General features: G+C 32.2%; 2 protein-coding genes across 3 annotated transcripts in view; one reads left to right on the top strand and one right to left on the bottom strand.

The window, feature by feature from the left end:
* Positions 1-2,787: 2,787 nt before the first annotated feature.
* Positions 2,788-26,869, top strand: part of LOC140448963 (acetylcholine receptor subunit alpha-like) — a 1,000,791-nt gene continuing 976,709 nt past the window's right edge. Inside the window, exon 1 of one of the 2 annotated variants that reach the window (XM_072542105.1) lies at positions 2,788-2,922. The gene's annotated coding sequence lies outside the window, so the exon portion shown is untranslated. Of the gene's footprint in view, positions 2,923-9,326; positions 9,495-26,869 lie in introns of those variants that run through there. The other variant, XM_072542107.1, reaches the window with a different exon arrangement.
* On the bottom strand, positions 15,142-20,272 carry LOC140438877 (uncharacterized). Its single transcript, XM_072528517.1, has 2 exons — positions 20,137-20,272; positions 15,142-15,552 (listed from the first exon to the last, which is right to left on the bottom strand). The coding sequence occupies exons 1-2, from the start codon at positions 20,182-20,184 to the stop codon at positions 15,205-15,207; spliced, it is 396 nt and encodes a 131-aa protein (XP_072384618.1). The 5' UTR covers positions 20,185-20,272; the 3' UTR covers positions 15,142-15,204.

Here is a 26,869-nt window from a genome sequence, read left to right as displayed (position 1 = left end):
TCTGACAACTGACGTGCTCTGTAGGTAAGCAGGAATACGATCATAATTGGTGTAAAGCTTCCAGTTATATCCGATAGAGGAAAACACACGAAACTACATCAAAAACGTGTTTATACGTGATTAAGCCTCAATTAATATTGACTGTAATGAAAATTATATTTTAACTAATTTTTTAAACATTAAAACATTATTTAAAAATACATTTTTTATTATAATCAATAATTGTGAAATAATCCCATATTAAACATACTATTTAACTACTTCAAATATTTAATAGGTGGCGCTAAAATATGACATTAGAAACGATTTAATGATGATTTAACTTTTCAGAAATGTGAAAATTATTACCTGATAAAAGAGTTAGTCATCTATCAATACTAATTGAGTTATCCCATAAAATTAGATAAAAGTTGTAATATGAAAACTAAATATATGAAAAAATATTAGTCATAGATTACAGTACCAATTATTTTTATGGCTTTATTATCACAACTATATTGTAACGCAGTTTAGACGCTCAAACAATATACTTATTTATATTTTTTATTGTTGTCTTAAATAGATTTATTTATTACTATTGAGGGTAATTATAATAAACCGATACAACGGAGTATCGATTTACCCAATTTTAAGACTAGGGCTTTTCCTTCTTGTTCTTCTTATTGCGTCGTCTCCTCTCGAAGATTGGCGATCCAAATGGCAATTGTAGCTTTGGAAATTGCTGCACGAAAGATTTCTGCATATGAGTGGTCAAAACATCTCTTCAGGTCATTTAGCCACGCGTTCTTTTTTTAGTTCTTTTTCTATTTCAGAGTCCATTGTCAAACTTTTATCAGCCATAGAGCATATCATTCGGATTCTGAGCTCTAGACTTTTCTTCAAGAAAAAGAAAAGGCGCAAGAATAAAAGAAGACGAAGACATATTGACCTCAATTTAATATAGTCCTTTCGAGTTCTTAATAAAGCATAGGCATATAGGTAGGTATATATGTTATTATAATGTCAAATAATAGTTATTCATTTTACGAAAAATTATGGATTTTTAATATTCTAGTACGATGGGCAGACAAGTCGCCTGACAATGTTTGAGGCGGTTTTAAAGTCTTCGAGTGATATTCAAAGTTTTATCGTATCATTGAGAACGCGTTGCTAAAATAAACATTTAAAATTTATCTTTTCATAAAAAATGACTTTATTTTTCACCGAGAAACTAATCAACAAATAAAATCTTGATGTTTCTGAGTAGGCACGTTAAAACAGCAGCAAATAACGTCAGAGTAGATCTGTTATTAGATAAATCTAAAATTCATTACGAATAGTATCGATAACGGTTTCACTGGCAACTGGCATGAACAAGAAACGATTTTAGAAAACCTTTTTTGAAGTCATTCCTTTACTTTATATTATATTAAATTATAAGTCAGTATTCCAAAAAGATCGATGCCGCGAGCATGTTTAGAATTGAATGAAAGGGGTTGCAATCAACATGTAACTTTATTTATTATTATTTAGAAACTTAAACTTATTTAGAAACTACATTATACTGAAACGGAACATATCAATCATAAAAGACTTTTTATCATATAGAGACGGTATTTTAAAACGTCAAATGTAACGTATTTTTAATCAAAATTGTGGTGTACTCTCATTCAACATAATGCATAACTAATATAGACATGCCAAAAGGAATAGTTTCAGAACCACATTTTCGAAAATGCTAAAGAAATTGCTATATGTATTACTCCAGATTGAAAATGTATATCCAAGGGTCATTGCAATAGAAGGTCTTCTGCAAATTTTCTTGTTAATGTCTTGGTGTTTAAGAAACAAGTAATGTTTAGACAGGAATAACTGCTGAAAAGGTAAACGATAAAGGTAGGTATCTATCACATAAAAAGTTCAATGTAACTACATTTCATTAAATAATGTAGGTCTAAATGAAATATTATTTGAATGTAGAAGTAAAGATCCGGACAGAGACTTGTTTGAAAATGATATATAGCAGTGCATTTAGCACTATATTTGTTTTAAAATATTTTTGCTTAGCGTAGATACAAAAAGTTAACAATTTGCTTGCTTTTGTTGTTTTACTTTAGGATTAGAAATGATCCATAATTCAAAATAAATCGGTAAATAACAACAAGAATTTCAGATACATCGTAACTTTCAGTCTATTAGATCTTGTCAGAAACCTGCTGAACTGTTAACTATTGAAAATACAGAAAGAACATATGAGAACATATATTGTGGAAGGAAAAGTGATTATGCAGATGTGACTCAAGGGAATCTTTTATATCCAGTTGCAATTAATTGTCTCTCTGAAATTTATGTAAGATTCAAATAATCATGGAAATATTTCATGTACCTAATAGTGAAAATACGTGAATGTTTTGTAGAATTCTTCTACACATTTTTTTTTAAACCAAACATTTGATTTTAAGTTCCAACATTTGAACAATAGTTAAGGAAGCGCAATGTCCTAAATAAAATTGTGATAAGTAGGTCATTTGTATTCGAGAGCCTCTTCAGCGGTCCTTGATGCCTGGCAGCGGCACCAGGTGTATTCCCACCTCTCCCTGCGACTCAGTGTCAGACATCAAGCGCTGGAATTCCCACGAATACAGATACACACACACAATAACACACGAGAAACCGGCGGCAAAGTGTAAAAAGGACGTGCTAGACCTGGGGGCGGCTAGGGAGCGCATGCGTCACGAGGCGGGTATTTCGAACGACTTCTTGGGGGTAGCCAGAGAGCCGTTTTTCCTTATTCCGAACAGTTGACCAGATACCGCCGACTGGGATAGCGAAAGCGCGTGTTACGTCCGGAACAACGTGCGTTTATTTTTCGACTAAGTGCCAAGTAGGTGACCTCGATGGGATTTCTGTCGTTTTTTTTCTTGGATGAAGGCCAGGAAAAAGGTAAGAGGGGATAAAGCTGGATCATAATGGATTCTCTTGTTTGGAATCAGTCGAAGGCCTTTGTATGAAAGGTTTTCGGGTTGTTAGGGAGGATAGGTGACAATTTTTTCGATGTGATGAATGAGAGACGAGGTTTTAGTTGATTCTTTGAACGGATTGGTAGATACTGTCATTCAGATTTTCTTATCCTTTAGTTTTTTAAGACCATGACACAAAAGTGAAGTTTTATATGTATAAATTGTTTCTTATTTATTTTCAGTGATAAGGAATTATTTAAAATAAATCATCATATGTCTTGTTTAGTTTATAAGAGAACAACATCGCTAGATGATACTCAATAAACATATCACATAAATGCAATTTTAAATAAAAAAAGTCTTTTTACTCACGCAACTGTTTATTTATACTTTTTCGCATTCGAATACACCTTCCGTTTTGTTACACTACCTTACCTAATATAAAGTGGAAACAAATAAATATCTCAATCTGCAAATCTACACAATAACACAAATACACACACACACACACACATATACTTATATAAAAACTAACTTCTGTTTTCGTCAAAAAAAAAACATTGAACCTTTAAGCCTATGGTTCCAGGGTTAAACTTTTTTATACTTCACTTTCATCAAATGATAGCTACAAATTCTTGTAAGTTATTCTTTGTAATATTCTCTGTAATTGTAAGCACATTAATTTACTTTAAGATAAACTGATAATGTTTATGGATCCATATACGAAACGTTTTCATTAAATGATGAAGTAGCAAGATCCTTTTGTTTTATTCTCAATTTTTGTGACCGATAACCCTCCTACAAGTATCCTTCTCAGCTAAATTTGAGTTCGCTCTAGCGGTCAGATTTTAATATCCTTCAGAAGGGTCACAGGTAAATTCGCTTCGGCCATTAGAAAAGATGGCGTAAAAATGCCTTCAGTGGATACACAATGGATAATAATGAATATCCAGGGTCAGCTTAAATAGAGAATGTTGTCTCCATAAAGCACTTTGATACATTTTATTAATAAAAGTTATCCAAATACAAAACTACTTACTTAAAATTTTATGGGGATATTATCAATAATGTATTATGATGGAGCTCACATTCCCTTGTTCAATATTTTATTGGGTTTTCCGTATCAGAAATTGCAAGTGATATATTTCTTAGAAAAGATTGGTAATTAGTGTTCTACCTGAAATTTTATGATAAGAATTATGGTTGGCGCGTATCTCAATATTATTACTTTAGTTACGGTTGGAATATCTTTAGTCCATCATGGAAAAATTTGAAATAAGTGAAAAGGGCAAGTCTATGCTAGTTATTGATAATTACAAGTATAACTTCCATAAAATGCTTGCTAATAATTTCAAACGTGGGCAGTGTGTCTAGAAAGAAGTTGCAAAAGATTTGTTAAAACTCTAAATATTTTTAAAAGTGTTGTTGAATGTATTGATAATCACGACCATGAAACTTTATCAAAAACATTGTTAAACCGGCAAAAATAAATAACGATGTTAAGCGGAAGGCAGTGGACGATTTATGTGAAAAACCGTTGAAGTTGATACATAGCGAAATTAAAGGAACTGGCACCGAAACTCATACTGTAGAAGATATTCATTTGATTAGAAAAAATATTTATAATGGCAGAAAACAAGTTATACTTAAAATTCAAAATCCAAAATGCAAAAAAGTGCTCATTGTGCAGTAACCCATTAAACTCCGTTGAAGTGACAACCAATCAAAAATAACAATTTTTATTAAAAAATGATCCAGTACAAAAATTTGTTGCTTGTTCTTGTGTATCCAACTTAGTATATTTAAGTAAATTAGAAGCAATTTATGTTGATTGAACTTTTAAATGCTGCACAAACTTTTTCTACTCAACTTTATAGTTTATGGACACTATGTGCTGTTGACAATATTTTTGCTTTCAAATAAATTAGCAAATTCATATGTGACTGCCTTAAATTGTTTAAAGACGGTTTATCAAAAATTGAACCTAAATAGTCCCAAGATTGTGTATGTCGATTTCGAAAAGATGTAGATCTCATCTCGAAAAATAATGGTGGAGAAAAATTCAAAAGTTGGACTGGCTACTGAGTATTCAAAGGGAAAGGGCAATGACGTCGGGCAATAGCTTATGTATATATATATATATATATATATATATATATAATATGTTTGATCTACCTTTTCTAGATCCATTAGATGTGGGTGAGTGTTTTGCTTCAGTCTTTAATAGAATGCGCAAACTCTTTTGCAATCGTGATATCAATATAAAGTTACGAATGCTGCGGTGTTATGTCTTTTCTACTCTGTTCTATGGAGTAGAGGCTTGGACACTAAAACAGTTGACCACAAAAAACATCGAAGCTTTCGAGATGTGGTGCTATAGGCGCATTCTCAGAATATCATGGATGGACCGCGTCACTAACACGCAAGTACTCCAAACTTTAGACAATAGATGCGAAATTCTAAATGAGATAAAAACTAGAAAGATGGAATACTTGGGGCACATTGTGAGAGGTGAAAAGTACGAACTTTTAAGAAATATCATGCAGGGCAAAATTAAGGGCAAAAGAAGTGTGGGAAGAAGAAAAATATCGTGGCTTCGTAATCTACGTGAATGGTTCGGGTGTAGTTCGATTGAACTTTTTAGGCGCGCTGCTAACAAAGTCGCAGTGGCCATGATGATTTCCAATCTCCGCTAGGAGTGGCACGAGAAGAAGAAGAAGAGTGTTTTGCTTTAGACTTTAGTGAGTTATTACCAGCACAACACCAAGCCGTTCAGCAATTTGCTGACCACTTGGTGGACAACTATATTGCTGAAGAGGCAGACTTCCCACCTAAGTTGTGGGTCGAAAACAGTTTATCACTGGAGCGTGCAACCAATGTCTGTGAAATATTTTATGCTGCTATATTTGATTTCTCATTGTCGTCGTATTTTATTCGCTAAATCCTGTCGTATGGCATACCGCAGGCCCTGTATGTTAAGTTGTTTAGACACTAATAGCTTAAGGTCTTTTTGGCAATTTACCTTCTGACCCCTACTCTTCAATATTTACTGCTTGAGCTACTCTTTTCATAACTCCTCATAACCCCTCATACTTCAACATTCAACTAGCCGTTCCTAAACTGAACGACGTCAGAGTGGCAGAGGAGGATGGTAGCCCAACAGCCCCAAATTCTACTACAATTTAAACAAATTAAGTTAACTTCACTTCTATTGATTGTAGAAATTTTAATCTTTGCCTTGACTTCAGCTATAAGAATCAATAAGTTAAAAATATATGTGATGTATAGGGAATGCTGTAGCTTAATTAATTTATAACGCAAAACAATACTACTTCAAAGCAACAAATAGGGGATAAAAATGTTTTCAGAAAATATCTTTATTCCTACATAAAAATACAGTGCTAGTCAAAAGTCTGTTCCCCCCTCGTATCTTTTGAACGGTTATACTTATAATAGTGAAATTTGAAGTGAAGTATTAAACAGACGTAGGCTTCGTAACTGGTTATAACAAGTGACGTAATAATAGTGACAGATGACATTATAGTGCCACTGTGACAGATAATTTTAAATAAGACCTTATGGCAAGGGATACCTCGTTTGAAAGGTATTGAAAATACCTATTCAACCATACTAATTTTATTTAAGTTTAAGCTTATTTTGATGAATAAATTAAATAAATACTAAAATTATAGTTTCGCATTTAATTCATCATCATCATCATCTTGGTGCTACAGCCCTTAGAGGGCCTCGACCTTCTCAAGCTTTCTACGCCATTCTATTCTGTCCCTCGCTTGCATTTTCCAGTTACCGACTCCGATCTTCTCGGCATCGTGTGTTACTCCGTCTATCCACCTCAGCTTCGCATTTAATTAATAAATACATTTAATTAATAAATATTAAAACCTCCGCCTCTGGTTACTTGTCAAAAAGTCGACTTTTTCAATTCTCTAATTGTTTTTACGCATCGAGTTAGAATCTATATTATTAGAATATTTTTAGTTTTATAATACTTTTATAGAAACTGTAATAATATATTGTGATAGTGCATAATAATGGTTTCTTGTTCTCAACGTAGTTGCAGTGGCGGAAGCAATGTTAATAAAAAATCTTCAGGATTAACGTTCTACAGGTTAGTATACAAATATGTAAACAAAGTAATGGCCCGTACTTCAGAGAATAAATTAATAGTATTTGACTGTATTAATTTATTTTTATGTATAATATATCGTGTTTTTATTGTTTACCGCGGGATAAATAAATCATAGTTTATTAAAAATGTATTGCACTTTTTTAGATTATGATTAAATCTTCTGAATAACTAGTCATATTTTTATAGTAGTTTTAATATTATTGAGTCCGGCCATGATCCCACCGCCATATTAATATCACAGTTAGCCACGCCTACCTACGTCGTTTTTAGTACATACGTTAATATGCTCATAGCTTCTCCATAGATTCTAACTCGATGTTTTTACGTCAACGTAAATTTTTTTGACAATTAACCAGAGGCGAACGTTAGAATATTTATTAATTAAATGCGAAACTACAATTATTTTAATATACCTATTCAATCACACTAATTTTGTTTGGATTTAAGATGATTTTGACGAATAAATTAAGAAAAAACTAAAATTCACATCACCTAACACATCAACACCGAGTGTTGGCTGAAACCAGATGATGACCCCGACCGAAGACTAGAATTCTGTGAAAATATGTCCAATAAAATTAACCAACAGCCTGATTACATAAAAACAATTTGTTTTAGTGACGAAAGTACTTTTTCTCTCAATGGAAATTTTAACACACACAATTTCCAAAAAAAAAAATGTTTGGGCAGGTATTTTGGGAAACCACATAGTTGGGCCTGTTTTTCTCAATACTAACTTAATCGGTGAAGTATATCTGGAGATGCTACAAATTGCAATTGAACCGTTAATACTTGAAATTCTGGACGATAATCCAGATGAATTCGGCAACTTGGAAATAACGTCATGCACAAGATGCACATCATTATGGTGCAGTAAGATGTTACCTAGATGAGGAATATGGTAGATGGATTGGACGACGAGGTACGATCGAATGGCTAGCTCGGTCACCGGACCTCACATCATTAGATTTTTTTCTGTGGGGATACTTGAAATCTAAAGTTGACGCTACAGCACCCGATAATATTGACATTTTGAAACAACGAATTGTTGAAGAATGTAGGGCAATTTCCCCCGACACATTGGAATGAGTACGGCAAGAGTTTATAAATATAATACTTACTGTCAGAAAGTAGATGAAGTATATTTTGAACACTTACTATAAGAACAGGTTGTTAAATATTTATTAATTAAATCAGAAGCTACAATTTTAGTATTTATTTAATTTATTCATAAACATGAGCTTCAACTCAAAAAAAATTATTATGACTGCATAGATATTTTCAATCCCTTTCAAACGAGGTATCACTTGGCATAAGGTCTTATTTAAAATTATCCGCCATAATGGCACTGTAACGTCATCTGTCACTATTACGTTACCTGTTATGACTAGTTGAAAAGCCTACGTCTGTTTATTACCTCCCTTCAAATTTCACTATTATAACAATAACCGTTCAGAAGATACGAGGGAAGGAACGAACTTTTAACTAGCACTGTATAATCGACTAAAAAGAGAATCCGTTTAGAATTAGATCTCTATCTTAGTTATGGCTCTGCAAAATTTATAAACATCTAAGAATTTTTAGAAACAATTAAACGTATCTTGAAAATAAATTGACCAATCGGATCTTATGAAGTTTCATTCGATTTGTAATAATTAAAAGATCAAAAAGAAAAAAAATTAGAAAATATCAAAGAATTAAAACAAAAATAATCAAAAAACACCTTTTTTGCGCCTTCAAAGTGCCATAAAAAATTATAACCAACAATTTGGAGTTGCACGCACTTGGAGAGGTTACTCCAGGCATTTCACTTTATAACGCTCTGCTGGTTTCAAAAATTCATTAATTAATGTACCTACATTTTTTTCTCTACAGCTTGGGCTAATACAAAAATAAGAAAAGTGAAAAAAAAAAGATTAAAATTGGCTATATTTATTATTATAAATTACTCTAATTACAATTATTTTCTATTCATAATGTAAGGAATCTATTCAAATTGCTTTTCTGCCGATCTTATAAGTTTCTAAACATAATTAATATTTATATATAATTTATGTTCAATAAATTATATTCACCGTGTCTTTGTGTAAACAACGAAATACTTCAAAATATCTACGGCTATGATTCGTTGCTAGGCAACAAAAAACAAAAAACGATTTAGGTATGCACTTGGTAAATTTTATAAAATATTGTGTAAACAAGTACGCGCTTTTTAGATTAGGTATTTTGAGATTGAATATTATAAAGTAGGTATGTTTATGGTTTCAGTAGATTTTTTAAAAATTTTCAGTGATTTTTCGGTAAAAATAATAATACTATCGTAAAAGATTGTGCTAATGTTGACAATAAGTGTGATTTAGTGTGAAAATTGATGTGGAACAAGTTAAATAGATAATCGGTACAAGGTAGGAAATATATTATGTTTTATTACTGGTTTATATATTACGTCAATTTATTTTAATGATAAAATTAACTAAGCAAAAAGATATACATCTTTACAAACATATTTAATAGTTTCAATGTATTTTGTAATTCGAAGCCTAACTGAAAAACAAGGATGTTAAAACGTATGTTTTAATTATATTATTCAATATTTGATATTAATGGATTTAGTATGTAATATTCCGTATATTGTCAATTAGTACTTTCAAAATTTTAACGGATGAACTCTTGTATTACAATCTTTTACGAATGCATTTTATTCGGTTTGTTGGTAGTTAGATACCCGTGTAATTAAGACAATCATCTATTTGTTACAATGTCAGTTAAATAATAATTTTTTATATGAGATTTTAAAGTGGACGGATGTGTGGGGGAACTTGGCTGTGGAGAAAATTTGGGGAAAAGTAAAGATTTGATGATAATCAACACATTAGTTAAATAACATTGCATGTTTACAATCTACTCTATACACAGAGTAATAAGTAAATAGTCTGTAAATTAACTTGAGTTAGGTACCGTCCAGTGACGGTTCTCTAAGTATTATTGCGGTAGGTCTTCTGGCCATACTCTCTTCAATCTTCTTTCGGCAAGTGGTTGGGTGAATAAATTACTTATCAGTTCGTTGTTGTGATCAGTGGTGCGATTTTTATATTTTATTGAGTGATTCTTTATTATGTCCTTAAGTAATGGGATGTCCAGATCATTGTGAATTGTTTGGTTAGATACATACCATAGAGCTTTACTTATCATACGGAGTATTTTGGATTGGAATGTTTGTAGTATCTTCGTATTTGAAAGTTTACTACAGCCCCATAGTTCTATTCCATATGTCCAAACTGGTATGAGTATAGCTTTGTAGAGAAGCAGTTTATTTTCAAGAGATAACTGAGACCTTTTGTTACATAGCCAGTTCATATTTTTTAGTTAAGATACGATCTAGTTGTTTCCGTTTAGTTTTAATGTGCATTGTCCATGTAAGTTTTTCATCCAGATGCAATCCCAAGTATTTGACAATTGGTTTTATAGGAATGCACTGCCAATATTCCTCTGTCATCGGCAAAAGTAGCTAAGAAGGTATCATTGCTGATTGGAACGTTTGCTGTAAATATCAGATACAGAAATAGGCCCAAAACGCTACCCTGAGGTACGTCAGATTGTATGATGTGGTAATTTGAATAGCTGTCTTCAATTTTGACTTGAAAGTAACGGTCAGTAAGATACGATTTTAATATAAAGTATAGTTGGTCTGTTAGGTGTAATTTCAGTTTGAAGAGGAGACCTTCATGCCATACTCTATCAAATGCCTGTTGTATATATAGAAACACTCCAGCGCAAAACTTTTTCTCTTGGAGAGTTGTTTTAATTATATTTACTATTCTGCGGCATTGTTGTAGGGTTGAGTGTTCACGTCTAAATCCGAATTGGTGTTGTGGTATAATTTCGTTTATGGGAACAACTTGCTCGATTTTATGTAATAGTAGCCTTTCTACTACGTTCGACAATATTGGGAGTAGGTTTATAGGGCGATATGAATTTGTTTGCGTTCCGGGCTTACCAGGTATCGAAATCATAGTAACTTGAGTAAATTTTCATTGTATTGGAAAGTATCGAAGACGTAGTATACTGTTGTATATTATTGTTAATAATACCATTGCTTTTCTCGATAGCTTCTGAAGTCATTCTCCTGTTATCAAATCATAGCCAGGAGCTTTCTTAGGATTTAGCATTTTTATTTGTTGTCGAACCTCTGTCGGAGTAAATGTCGTCAGAGGAAGAGATAGTTGACACGGAGTTTCGAGATACATTCTTATATCACCATCTTCATCGTTATTAGTATCTGGTGCTGCGAATACAGTTGCAAGATGCTCTGCGAATACTGTTGTTTTTTTCAGATATGAACTGGTCCGGGACCAGGTCATATCTGTTTTTCTTAAAGGTGAATTTTTTATTGTCGGTCGTTTAAATTTTTTTGTAGCTTTCCATATAGAGTGATCTTCATGTGAGAGGTTCGAAACATAAAACTGGAAAGAGTCGTTTTTTTCTTCATATGCGTCGAGCTCTTCTTTTTTGTGCTGCAAGTTCTCTTATATGGAGGGGGGTATTATGGTTTTCCTGCACACTTCTTTGGCGCTGTGTTGTTGCTTCCATCCTGTTGTTTATAAAACTATTGTTAAATAGTCTACTGCCTTCTCTACATCTTGGTTTTCTTTTATCCTAATATCTAGTCTAATCTTTGTATTTACAGAATTGGAAAACATCCCAGTTTGTTTCTTAAGTTGTGAGTTTGGGTGGTGGTGTTCTCCATATTTGACTCTAAGTTTGACTCTATTGCACTATGGATTTCAGCTATCCCTTTTGTTACAGCAAAATCTACCAAATCTGGGATTTTGTTGGGGTCCCTAGGCCAGTATGTGGGTTCTCCCGTTGATAAGTACCTTAAGTTATTTTGTTGAATGCTATTCATTATTGCTCGACCTTTAGGCGTGATTAATCTGGAACCCTATGTGGTGTGTTTGGCATTCCAGTCTCCTGCTACTATGAATTTGGATCCAATAGTTTGTATGAAATTATGATACTCTTCGCTTGAAATGGGATGTCTAGGTGGACTGTAGACTGATGATACACTGAGAGAGGTGTTTGTTTCGATTTGGATGATTGCTACTTGAAGTTTTTCCGTAATATAAGGTTGGACTGCATAGTGTTTTATTTTTGATTTAATAATAACGGCAGAGCCTGCGTGTGCTCCTCCGTCTGGATGGTTTACATAATACACAATATAGTAAGGTATCTTATTAACCGTTTTTTGCGTGGCATGACTTTCAGATATTAATAGAATGTCTATATTATACATTTTTAAAAACAGTGATATCTCTAGTATATGGTATACGGGCTTCATTATCAATTAAAAAACAATTGTTTAATATATATTTGTAGTGATCCTTTCCCAAATTACCTGCTTCTTTTCTACCTTGGCTGCACCGTTCTGAACACGACCAATAGTCAAAAATACGTATATACGGTTGCTTTCTATCGATATAAGTATTTTGTTTTCTGTTTTCTTGTTTTGCGAGACATGCTATTACATTTTCTTTTATTATTCACTCGCGTTAACCTTTTCTATATATATATATATATATATATATATATATATATATATATATATATATATATATATAGCATTTTTCCTAGCATTTGTAGACTACGAAAAAGCTTTCGATACCATAGAACACACGGCCGTAATAAACGCAATGCAAAATTGTAGAATAGACAGCAGATATATTAACTTAATAAAAGAAACTATGAACCAAGCTACAGCTACATACTACCTAAATGAAAATGAACACACGAACCCTGTAACATTAAACAGGGGAGTCAAACAGGGAGATACTTTATCACCCAAACTGTTCACCTTAGTTTTGGAGGACGTTTTTAAAAACCTAAATTGGAAATATAAGGGAATAAACATCAATGGCCGCTACCTCAGTAATCTACGATTTGCAGATGACATAATCCTGATAGCTACTGACCTACAAGAAATGCAAACCATGCTTTTAGAACTACATACCGAATCTTCTAAAATAGGACTGAAAATGAATTTAAACAAAACAAAAGTCATGCACTCCGAAGACACCGTGACAATAATAAACGATAAAGTTATAGAAAAAGTTAAAGAATATATATACTTAGGACAAAAAATAATACTAAATAGGGAAATTCAAACTGAAGAAATAAAAAGAAGAAGAAAGTTAGCTGGGCAGCATTCGGTAAACTGAACTATATACTCAGAAATCAACAAATTCAATTACATCTTAGATCTAAAGTTTTTGATGCATGCATTATTCCGATATTAACTTATGCGGCACAAACATGGACAATCACAAAAAATAATATGAATATACTTAGAGTCACTCAACACGCGATGGAAAGAGCAATGCTAGGTATATCACTTAAGGACAAGAAAACAAACACATGGATAAGACAGAAAACCAAAGTCACCGATGTGGTGCAAAAATCATTAAAGTTGAAATGGGAATACGCTGGACATGTAGTTAGGAGCGATCTAAACAAATCAATTTTAACCTGGAGACCATACCAACACAAAAGACCCAGAGGCAGACCTCCTATGAGATGAACAGATGATCTGAAAAGAACTGCCGGGAAAAATTGGCTACAAGTAGCGTACAATAAAAAACAATGGAAAGGAAGACTTGAAGAGGCTTATGTTCAGATGTGGACGTGAATGGCTAGACGAAGATATATATATATATATATATATATATATATATATATATATATATATATATATATATATACATATATATTTGTGACTCTTATTTTTTTTGACTTCAACCCATCCAAAACATATACAGTCTGTCCCTAACCCTTCTTTCAGTGCGTCACTAATTTTGACGTCATATAGGATTTTAAGAATGTCGAGAATTATTGCATGACATTTTAGTTAAATTTGGTAGTTGCAGGATCCTAATCTCTCTTTTTCTAATTGAAAATAATTTAATAATTTTAATATTAGTCTTTGTTCTTTCTCGATATATCTCTGCATATTTAAAATATTTTTATGACAATAAATAAAAAATTAAATTTTCACTGTAAAATGTCTGATAATACTAACCTGGAATGACAATTATCATTTTATCAGCTGACATTGTGAAAGTACTGTCACGATCGAGACAATCACTGTCACTTCTAGCTTAATGTGTTAGAGAGAATTCGATCAACTATGACGCACTGAAAGAAGGGTTTGGGACGAACTATATATATATATACATATATATATATATATATATATATATATATATATATATATATATATATATATATATATACATCCACCCCACCCACTCAATTACTTGTTCGCTTTGGAGGTTGTTAGTGCTAACATTTTTATGTATGTTCTACAGTAGGTAGCATCCTGTATTGTTGGTGATTAAGTAAGACAACTAATCTATATCTTGGAATTTGATTTCGGTTGTTCAGTTGGAAGTCGTCAGCAATGTGTGTTTTCTGAACTATACTATGTCAATGTTGCTTTTTGCAAGCTTGCTGATGTATTCGCTTTTGCTTCGACTAATGCCTTTAGTGTTTATTTAGCATATTCGGATTATTGATTGCCAGAAGCTTCTGACAATAGCGGGTTTTGTTTATTACATGGTTGTTTGCAATGTGTTCGCGAGAAGACGTTCAGGTGGTTCCATGTTGTTGCTCATTTAGTTTAACCAGAAGATTTTTTACACCCCTCAGAAATCACATCATCAAATATTTTATGTGCGTGCGTGTGTGTGGCTGTGTGGTTCTGTGGTTGTGTAGGTGTAGGCGTGGGTCAGGGAGTGGGTTCGTGAGTGGGAATGGGTATTAATGTGAGTGTGGGTGTGGGTGTGTGTGTTTGATCGAGATGGATAGCTAAATATGTAAATTGGTTCTACTTTATTATGATAATTTTTGGTTTATTATTAATCATGGACAATTAACATAGTTTCAATTGTAATATGAGCTTATTTTTCGATGTTATCTTTGTTTTTCCGTTTTCACTTTAATTTTTTACTATATTTATAGGTTTTTGTATCATACGCCAAATTCGATAATAAATAAATATTTTAACGATAGGAATATATTATACATCATAATATATCTTTATTAAATTATTTTTTATATAAATCAAATACGACCCATTATTTTTAAGATGGATTGGAAACATGTATCAAAATTAATAGCTTTAGCTTCGGCATTTTCTCCTTGAGGTTTGCCGCATTTCTCTTGAAATTCTTTCTGACGACCCTTGTCATCAGTAACAGCTTCAACGTGTTGCTTGTACTGATCAGGAACAATGTCTCCATTTTGATCCATGATTCCCAATTTTCGATGAATACAAAGAATTAGCTTGCCAGTATCAGGGTTTATAACCCCATTTTTAACGTTTTCAAGTTCGTCTACAGTTGAACCCAATTCTTTTTGGCATTCATGCATCTTTCCGTATACTCTTTCGCGTTCGGGAGTGGATGCGGTCTGTCGAAAAAAAAAAATGGTATATTAAAGCTAGAATAAAATAAGGCATACAAAAAAATTAACAATTACGTAACTTTTTTATAGTAGAAATTTGAATAATAGCAAATTAGGTAGGTGAGTAAATGTTCCTGCTATGTGAGAATTCTCCCCTAGATTTTAAATATTAAGGAGAAACTTCTATCTGATTAATCTTCTAGATGGACTGATCTTTCAAGAAAGCTTTTCTTCATTTAAGTATTCATGCTTTTGATCATGATATAAATATAGCCTTTATTTTGTTTGTTTTGTTCCACATCTATAACAATTTCTCTTCTGTGATCAGTTGAAGCGATAACAACGATACGTTATAGCTAAGTAATAAATAATGTTTTAATTCACTGATGACTCTTACACATACTCATTATTAGTCACATTTACATGTTTGTTAGTGCTAATGCTTCTTATATTGGTGCAGAATATTCTGCAGCTGATTGCACAGATTGCAAGCGCCGGTACTCTAAGGGTTTCTACCTCATTTCGGTAAACCTTTATTACTCAGCAACAATAGCTGAGCCATTTCAATGGATGAATGTATTGGTTTTTTTTTCGTAAGAATTGATCTTGAGTACAAAAGGGTTTCTTGAGGTTAAAGGATTCATAAGGAGTGGTGCCATCTAAAACGATAAGATTGAAATCAATAAATACATAACCGACTCTCCAGGGTATATAGATGGGTTAAGGACGAGTGCAGAAGGATCGCGTGCAGAAATATTTAATAACAAAACAAAGTTAAACATCTCTATATCACCAAGAGAATATACCCCTGTATTTCATGATATTTATGCAATCTCCTACCATGTAATTGAAATTAATATTGTGCATTTTACAATATTAATTTCTCCTCCTCCATTAAAGGACACCTCCATATAATAGGGCTGTTTCATGGAAACTTTAGCTACAAACTCTGTAGTTAAAATCCTGTAACAATCAACTATATAATAAATGACTGGGAGATAGAGTGTTGTGTAGGAAAAGGAGAAGAACAGAACTTAAGTTGAGTAGAACAAAAAAAAGTATATATAAGTCTTCATTTAAAGATGTATTTAATAGTTATATCCATTTACAGCTAAGAGACTGTTATAAAATATTATTCTGTGCTGTGATGATCATAACGTCCGAGAACAACCTATAACAACTTCTTCAAAGAAGAAGAGAGGCACACTAAAGACCAATCACTATAAAAACTAAGTGGAAGTAAACATTGTTGGGACTTAGAATAGGGTAGTGACACAAATATCTAACTGACAAGCTCTTCTTTCATTGTTGGTAGTGTAACCGTTTCAAAAAATTTAAAAGAAAATTATTATAAATTTCGATTATTTTTTTTTAAATAAAACTACTAACCCCATCTATCTGTTAAGTACCTGTAGCCGACTGAAGGATTCTTCTGTAATTCCCAAATATATCCGGAAGATGAGCCTATTCGTCAACTTGTCACTCACGCCCAGTTTCAGAGAGCGCAAGAATAGCGTCTCCCTCTTTTCTGTTAAGAACGTCCAACCGTTAAGACGTGTTTCCGAAGTGGGTCTCATTTAGAGTTGAGCTAAGAAATCCTTTTCTTGTCCATATTTCAGATAGATATTTATTTTTAGACCCTTATTGGAGAGGCTATAATGCTGATATATTTCTGATACATGTCTCAAGATAATATTGGTATGGAGTTATTCCAAATCCTGGACTACAATTTATTATTGGACGCCACCCCTGGTTTATCTTCGAAGGGGACGAGCAAAAAAAATTAAGATTTATCGAAGGTTTACAAGAAAACTATACTTTATTATTTCTTAGTAATGAACAAAAAGAAAACATTAAAAGTTATGTCATCCCAAAAGGATACTAAAATACCATTTCATGTTTACATTACCATAAACAAAAAAAGCTTTGTATCGTATTAAATTAAGAATTAGTTATAAAGTAAATGAATATATATATATATATATATATATATATATATATATATATATATATATATATATATATATATATATATATATTAACCCCAAATTTCGAAATTTGTTTACATTGAAAATAATATAATTATTTATCAACTAGGAATAATAGAGAAAATAAACCTTTAAATAAAATTAAAACACTTTACTACATTTTCATTCTTTGAGTTCATAATCATTTCTCGTTTTCTTGAAAGAAGATATAATAAAAATTGGTACAATCTGAATCTGCTCTGTTTCTTTTTTTATTTAATCAATCAAACAAGTAAACCATTGATTCGGCTCCATCCTATATCAATCCACCACCATCCTAGATAAGAGGGGTTAGGTATTCCATAAAAAAATATGGCTATTGGACCAGGATTTGGAATAACTCCATACCAATATTATCTTGAGACATGTATCAGAAATATATCAGCATTATAGCCTCTCCAATAAGGGTCTAAAAATAAATATCTATCTGAAATATGGACAAGAAAAGGATTTTTTAGCTCACCTCTAAATAAGACCCACTTCGGAAACACGTCTTAACGGTTGGACGTTCTTAACAGAAAAGAGGGAGACGCTATTCTTGCGCTCTCTGAAACTGGGCGTGAGTGACAAGTTGATGAATAGGCTCATCTACCGGATATATTTGGGAATTACAAAAGAATCCTTCAGTCGGCTACAGGTACTTGACAGATAGATGGTAATAGTAGTTTTATTTAAAAAAAAAATAATCGAAATTTATAATGATTTTCTTTTAAATCTTTTGAAACGGTTACAGTAGATATCACCAACTTTTTCTCGTGAACAGTCGATTAAAAAGACACCGAACGAATGTAACAAAAAGCAACATAATGCAATGATAAAACAATTATTCAAATATTGTAGAAATACGCATGGCAAGGTTTTGTAAAATAACAGTCCAATTTCGAGATATTCGGAAGAGATCTAAGGTACTAAGAATATCCAGACCAGATTTAGAATAATAACTGGAATTAAAAACTAGATTAAAAATGATTCAGTATATCTAAAAACTTAAAAAAGGTTGTCCGAAAATAGGAATGGAATGACATAAGTAAAATGACAAAGTGTAGAAGATTACCAAGATAAGACGATATAAAAGAAACATTAGTAAAACGGGTAAACATGATAAAAATAAGTAATAAATGGCTTTTAAAATACAAAATAAACTTAAAAATAATGGAAATACTAGTAAAAAGGCGCCTTTATTTTTAATGCTATCCAACAAGAGAAAGAACGTTTTGGTTCTAAAGAAAAAAAGATGACAAGCAGCAAACAATTATCCAACAGACTAACTAATAGATGAACATCATAAATATTAATATTAATAATACAAATAGCTAAATTGGTTCAACTCAGAGTTAATTAGGCAAAATAGTAAGAGTTCAGAGAAGCGCGACATGCGGTAGCGATCACTATTTTTATTACGTTCAAAAATATACTTCTGAATCCAAAGACAAGAGAGAGAACTGCATGTAGGCATCTATAAACAAGAAAGAAAAGCTTAACGAACGAAGATACAACATCAAAAGCCTAGATAAAGAAACTACCCAAAAATTATTCAAAATTATATTGGATGAGATGCTGCAAATTCCCATCTCTAAAAATATTTATCAATTATACGAACATCTAAAAAACTGTTTTCACAAAGTAGCATTTGAAAGAGTGGAATACTGCATAAAATCCAAAATTAATAAATCATATCGATGAGATAGCGAATTAGAGGAAGAAATAGAATGTATATATATATATATATATATATATATATATATATATATATATATATATAGCTCGAACTCGAAAGCGTTTTAAAAAGATGGAAACAAAAATGGAGAACAATGAAGATACCACTAACCAAGACTATGATATAATACGTTTAACTTTTCATACGATCAAGTAATAGTGGCTCAAGAATATGACGATTTAAACTATTTGCCCCGAAAATTAATTGAAGTGTACGATATATTGGGTCTAGAAGTAAATAAAAAGAAAACCGAATATTCATGCATCAGAGGGTAACGAAAATATCTTATATTAGACGACAGAACCACGATAAAACACTGCTATGACTACAAATATTTAGGTATTTATCAATATTTCATACGATGAAACATTAGAAAAAGCTATAAGAAAAAGAAATACGGCAGGAAGAGAAGCCATACGATTTTTAGAGAAAAGTGGTAGAAAGATCTAAAAGAGAAAGGAATAACAACGAGCGCATTAGAGAAATAATTGGAATTAAACGGACAATCACAGATGACTTATTATCAAAACAGTTATCTGGTTCGGACATATACAGAGAATGGATGAACACCGAATACCATAGAAAATACTAAAATGGCAACCAGAAGGTACGAGAAAACAAAGTAGACCGAAAACAAGTTGGATAGAAGGAACAGAAAAAGAAATGAGAGACAGAAACATAGAGGATATACAACGAACGGACTAAGTGGCGATTGGAAGTCGGAAAACAGCAGAGAACGATATAAATCGACATGTAGTAGTAGTAAATTGGATCAAATTAAAAAATAGTGACAAGAATAACGACTATGATACAAAATATTTTAGCACAATATAAAAGAATGCTTACCGCTGTTAAGCAGACCATAGCGATAATTAAACAATACGCTAGTTTCATTTTGACTTAGTTGATTTTAAGCGAAGAAAGTATTTTATTTTCTTTCACAGGTCCATTTTATAGATATTTTTGAAACAACAATAAGCATCAGGACCGTACGAAGGCCTTTGTGAGAGATTCCAAGTGTATTCAAAATTTTCTTTAAATAAAGTAGTGTTAATACAATGGGGTAACAAATTATAACTTAATTTCATAAGTACACAATAATATTATATAAGTAGGTAAGAATGAAAATTAGACACGAAAGATAGGTCGCTTTTTCCTTTCTGAGCAAAGGAAGGAAATTTGCCTGGCTTGCCATTAGGACAAGCAAGGAAAAATTTACTAATGAAGTTATTTCTCTCATGATTATTAATATATTTGAAAAAAAATTACTGTTTTGTTCTTTTTTGTGAATATTAACTCTTAGGTAATTAAACTGTACTAAAAAACTCACCAAAAAACTTTTATTAATTAAAAAAAATAATTTTTACAAAGTAGGGAGAAATTTAATATTTTGTATGTCCGCCTTTGGCTGCTAAAAGAGCTTGAACACGCCGAGGCATGCTCTCGATACAGGCTTGAATAGTTTCCTGGAGGTGAGGATTATGATTTCACTCATATATGAGCGTTTAAAGTAACTCCCTTTTATTAGTAATGTTTTTTTTTCGCAATCTCCCTTTTCAGTAGTTTCCACCCATTCTCAATAGCGTTCATATCAGGCGAGTTGCCTGGCCAGTCAAGAACTTTATTTTTTTTTTGTTTTAAATAAGTTGAAATACTCTTAGCCTTATGGCCAGGAGCACCATCGTGCATAAATATGGGTTCTTCTTCTGCAGGAAACCATTCGTGCAGCTGTGGCAACAGTCTCGTCTCGAGTAGTTTCCGGTACTGGTCTTGTCTCATCGTGTTTTCCACCACATAGAGACGGCCTGTACCTTTACCGGATACCATAGACCAGACCATGAGTGACGGTGGATGTTTGATGGTGGGCACAATGCAGTCGGGCTTGTATTTCTCGTTAGGACGTCTCCGAACAAACTTCGTTTTTTCTGTCAGAACTTGAAAAACGGATTCGTCCGAGAAGCAGACCTGAAATCAACAAAATTTAGAAATGCTTATGTTTTTTTAGTTTTAAATATTGATATTTAAGCAAAACAACACAAATATACCTTTTCCAGTCTTCCATTTGTATTTTGTGCCCATTTGAAACGTTTCTTTATTTCTTTATCATAGCTGGAGTAAGCCTTTCGAGCTGGTCTCCTAGCTACTAGTTTGTTTTCGACAAGTCTCCGACGAACTGTTCTTTCTGAAACACAAATTCCTTCATCTTTTATCTCCTGGGTAAGCATTCTGTCTGTTTACTTGACAAATATTTTTTATTTTGTGATTCCTCCTAGGAGTAGTTACACGATGTCTTCCGCTGTGACCCTTACGCTTTGGATCCAAACTGACTCCAGACCCAAATTTCTGTTTTATATTCCTTACAGAACTTCTTGATACTCCTACCATTGCTGCTATTTCATTTTGAGACATTTGTCTCCAGCTTTTAGAAGTCCAAATACCTGGCCTACTCGTTTTGGTGACAGATCAGCGTTTTTCCCAATCTAAAAATTTATAATACCCTTAATTATGCCAATAACTTCACTGCATATATTTATAATCTAAAAAATAATAAAAAAAGGATAATTCACTCTGCAATAAAACTTCAGGTCAAAACCGTTTAGAATTCAAATATCCACAAACAGTATTTGAGGTTATAAAATGCACATTAGTTGACAGGACGCAATGCTGTCTAGAAATGGCGGATAGGGTGGTGTTGCCAACGTTAAAATAGTACAATAATGTTACCATAATATATTAAATGTTGGTATGCGAAAAAATAATACCATTCATGTTGATAAAATTATTAATTTTAAAAAATGCAAATTTTTAATGCTTGACCTAATAATTTGGCCAGGTATTATACGAGTAAACTATTGTATTTTCTCCACGATCATTACTTAGGAAACACGTTGAGAGATCGAGTAAGTAGTGACGAGATCAAGACAAAATTTAATAATGTACAGGTATAAACAGGTGGGCACTAAACTAAACAATGAAATATTATGGAAAAATAAAAATATCAGGAAAGAAATAAAGGCAGCATTTACAAAACAGTCATCAGACCAATAATAACACACGCGGCGGAAACACGACCGGCGTTCTGCTTCTTTGGAATTGCTCAGTTTGGAGCTCTGTTTTACAACTTTTTTGTAATTGATGAGTATTATACTTCCATTCTGTTCCATATTTCCAGTTCATCTGTTCTTATTCTATCCTCAGTTCATCTGTTCTTATTTTATTTCGTATTGATGTTGTCATTCGCCAGACTTCCGCTCCATACAAGGTAATATTCATCACTATGCTCTGAAAGATCTTTTTTTGGTTTCTTTGGTGATAGTGTTGTTCCACATCACACCATGGAGTGCTTTCGTGGCTTGTTTTTCTTTTGCTATTTTCATTTCCATATCTTTCATACAAGAACCATCTAAAGCTCATATTTCTTTAATTTTCTTATTATATACTCTATATCCTCCCGGTCTTGTGCAAAAATGACTTGATCATCTGCGAAAAGTAGTGAATGTAATATATTCTCTTGTACTGGCATGCCCAGTGTTCTCCATTATATACAGCATTTCTTCAAAGCCTGATCTACATAAATATTAAAATGTGTAGGTGAGAGACCACATCCCTGTTTAAGACCTTTTGTTGCTGCGATTGATTTTGTTTGTTTTTTTTATATAGTCTTTGAGTTATGTATTAAAAAATGTTTCAAATAAAAAATGTTTATTAGAACTTTTTCTGTATCAACTCGACGGTAAAAATTTTAATTTTAAATACATTTTTAAGCACATTTTAAGCACATTTTTAAGTAATTTTAAAGCACATTTTGATTTTTGTCGATACGACATTCTGATCAAAAGATATCGCATTTTTACCGTCGAGCAGATACAAATATTATTTAAAAATCGCCGGTTGCTTAAAGCCTTGGTTTTGAGAGAACGGCTCGTTCTATATAAAAAGTGATAATAAACATTTTTATTAAAAGTTATCTAAGCTATATTTTTGATTTGAAACATTTTTTTCTACCCGAAGCCGGGTGGTAGGAGTGGTAAACTTTTTTGCATATTTTTTTGGGATTCCAAATTGGACAATTTCAGTAAAATTCAGTTTGTTCGTACAATTTTTAGAGTTTCAGTGGCATTTTCGTCTCGGACCACTGGAGTATTATGGTTTAAGTTATACATATCTACCGAAAAGTATTTGAACTTCTAATTTATATTTATTTTAGTATCTTTCGAAGAGGTAGGATAATTATTTGATGTAACAGAGAAGAGTGAGAGAGTATTATCTTATTAGTTTTATTAATTCATCACATTACATTATATACTCGGTTCGCTATTCCCAGTCCGAACTGTCTAGTGAATTTAGTAATTATTTTTTTGCGAAGTAAGTTACTTTTTGACAGACTAAAAGTGGCTGGAAATTACTATACAACCAAGCACACGTACTCATAGCGAATATTAATAGTAAACAAACTAAATACAGTAAAACCTCCGTTAACCGAAATAATTGGGGGGAAGCCGTTTCGGATAACAAGAATTTCGGTTAAAAATAATATTGTTTTTTATAAGGTTCTTGATCAAAGTATTGGTATTAAAAAATACTATGAGTTGATTTCGTAATGTTTTCTAATAAGTAAATCCAAAATAAAGTAATCAAATTAAGGAAAATGAACAAGTTTAACATGCTTTTTTAAAGAAATCTGCTATTTTTTTTGCGTTTGCGTTTGACAACGATGTGTTTCTCTCTCCCTCCATCGTTAATTTGCAGAACGTCATGAGTTTGCCTCATTCGATTGTTCGACGAAACGTAAAGCAATGTGAAAAGGACAAAACTTTATGTAATGACAACAAAAATTAAGAATCTAGTCGTGCCCCTAACTAATTAGGCCTACTGTATAAAATTCTTTCCTCTAAAGCATTAAAAATCTCGTCGACGGTCTTGTGCCTGTTGCCTCTTGGGTCGTCATCTTCGTCATCTGATATGCTCAGGTTGTCTTGATAAAGAACCATATCAATGATGTCCTGGTCGATGAATTCACGTTCTGAGTCATCAGCTGCTAACCAGTCACGTATCTCTTCTTAGTTAATTTCATGTCCCGGCAAATTTTTAATGAAAGGTTTAATTTCTTCTGTCGTTTTCTTACCATTTTCTTCTTCAGGATCGTCAATCAAAATCTTATCAAAAAGTTTGTTCCAGCATTTTTCCAAAGTTGAAGATTTGATCTTGGCCCACGACTCAGCTCACCAATAAAAATGTTTTATTGTTAAAGATTTGAGAATTTCGGGAACACTTTTGAATTAATTCGTCTCCTGTAATAACAGGTGTCTTAAAAATGCTTCTCTATAATGTCTCTTGAATCTCTCTATGACTCCCTGGTCTAACGGCTGGATTAAGCTTGTGACATTCGGTGGCAAAAATCTGACAATTGTCACCATTTTGTAGATTTTGAGGGTGAGGGGGCATTGTCAATAAGCAACAATGCTTTGATGAGAAGGTTTTTTGATTTTAAAAAGGATTTTACACTTGAGACGAATTCATTTTCAAACCATTCTAAAAATAAAGTGGTCGACATCCATGAACTTTTGGCTTCTATATCTTAAAATGCCTTTTCGGAAATATCTTTAAGAGCTATTGGTTTTTGTGATTTCCCAACACACATAGACATCAATTGGTGAGTGAAATTAACGGGATTGTTTACGTTTTGCGACAAACATTTACTTTTTATTGACGAAATTATTGAAACTGTCAGCCGTTTCGGTTAAACGATGTTTCGGTTAAAAAGGTTTCGGTTTCGGTCTGCACCATATAATAAATAGTTATGTTAAATTATAACAACTAAAATATATTTTTTAAATATATACTACCCAAAATTTGATGGGGTTAGTATACACTTCCACTATTTATAATAATTCTTCTTTTTTTAAAGAAAGAAGTCTGCAATAGTAGGATACTTGAGCTATTAATACTGAGAAGTAGGAATTGTTGTGTTGTAGGTTTCCGACAATGAATCTGTCAAAATATGCCCCAGCTAAGCGAATGGAGTATAGTTATATTTTAGCAAATTGTTGTGTATGTATATAAGCTTAATTGAGAAATTAATTTTTAATCAAAAAAAAACTTATAAGGTACTGTAATTGTGTAGAACGAAGTATAATTATTTAGTCAGAACTTGTATTGTATATCATTGATATATTTAATTTAAACTAAAAATATCCAAAATAATTAACAAAATTTCAGAAGTGGTAACATTTTGACTGTACTAGATCATTTAAAAAAATACAAATCGCTATGATGATGATAATGACAGAATGTCGAGATATAATAATATAGTCCGATGCTGCTTTCATTGCACTTGTTATTTACTAAAGATAAACTATAATAAAAAACTCTACGCATGTATTATTTTTTTTCTTAAGTTGGAATATTTTCCATGAACTTTCAACCCTTTATCGAGCAAATTATTCCACAATCCATTAAAAAATGTGAAATGTGATTTATGGTGTCAGTCTGGTACAACAAAAAATATTAAGCAATAAAAATAAAACTCACAAAACCAAAAGAAAGCGACTTTTGAATTTGTAGCTAAAAAGCCACAATGCCAGTTTGAGGTACAGTCTTTTGTAGCTATGTAGCTAAGGTGTGGAGTAATGTAGAAATCAGATTATCAAATATTTTATGTTTGTTTACAATGAAATTTAATAAAAAATCTCAAACATATTTAAGGAAAGTAAGACGAACATATAAAACTCTTCCAAAAATATTAGAAATAAATTCTGAGTAAAAGAAATAGTTTATCCTTTATTGTGAAAAATAAAAACAATTTTTATTTTTATTCAAACATAATAGTATGTCGCATTTACTGCACGCTATAGTAGTACCGTAGTCAATTCAAATGTACAATATCTACGCCTACCCTTGGTAATATTTTTGGTCCAATGAGCAACTGAATCCTTCCTAGTGGCTTTTTCTGGTCTGTGTACAAAAAGAGATTTAATTATATTTTTTGTCTACAAAGAAAGATCTATCTCTTTTAATTTCTTTTCCCGTAAAAGAGAACTTGCTTGCTCTAGTCTAAACACTTTTAAAGAAATAGTTTTTCTTTCAGTGCAATCATTTTTTTGCGTTTATGACACATACGTTCAATATCCAAGTCCAAACGTAAAAATTACATATCTTATCTATACTTGGTCTTCTATACAATCGAAGCAAAAAGTTTGCTTTATCGTTGTCTTAATAAAAGTATATACTAGCTAAAATGTCGAAACACTTAAATTAATTGCAGACAATGAAAGTAAAAGCCTTGACTTAATAACAGCACTATTCAATAAAAAGTTTAAGTAAAAATCCTTTATAAAAGGTATATAGTGGGTATGGGTTTTTAATTTTTTAAATTTATATATCTTTTATAAAGGATTTTTACTCAGAATTTTTGGGATACATGGTATACAGCCACCTACAGGAACTTAGCTTCCTTGTGGATACTATTCAATAAAATATATGACACAGATATAAGATATATACCATCAGACTGGGAGACTTTTACAGTCACAGTTCACTCTGGGGCTATGCAGGTTCAGGCGCAAATGGAGGCACAGTA

The sequence above is a fragment of the Diabrotica undecimpunctata genome, chromosome 1, assembly GCF_040954645.1.
Source record: "Diabrotica undecimpunctata isolate CICGRU chromosome 1, icDiaUnde3, whole genome shotgun sequence".
NCBI classification, from domain to species: domain Eukaryota; kingdom Metazoa; phylum Arthropoda; class Insecta; order Coleoptera; family Chrysomelidae; genus Diabrotica; species Diabrotica undecimpunctata.
The sequence above is the reverse complement of the archived record's forward strand: the minus strand, read 5'-3'. Positions and strand labels throughout refer to the sequence as shown.

Bases quoted from the DNA above. Each gene is read 5' to 3' on its own strand.
- LOC140438877 (XM_072528517.1), bottom strand. From the start codon at position 20,184: ATGAAACTAGCGTATTGTTTAATTATCGCTATGGTCTGCTTAACAGCG. The intron at 15,553-20,136 runs GTAAGCATTCTT...TTTTTTCGACAG, and splicing joins CTATGGTCTGCTTAACAGCG to ACCGCATCCACTCCCGAACG.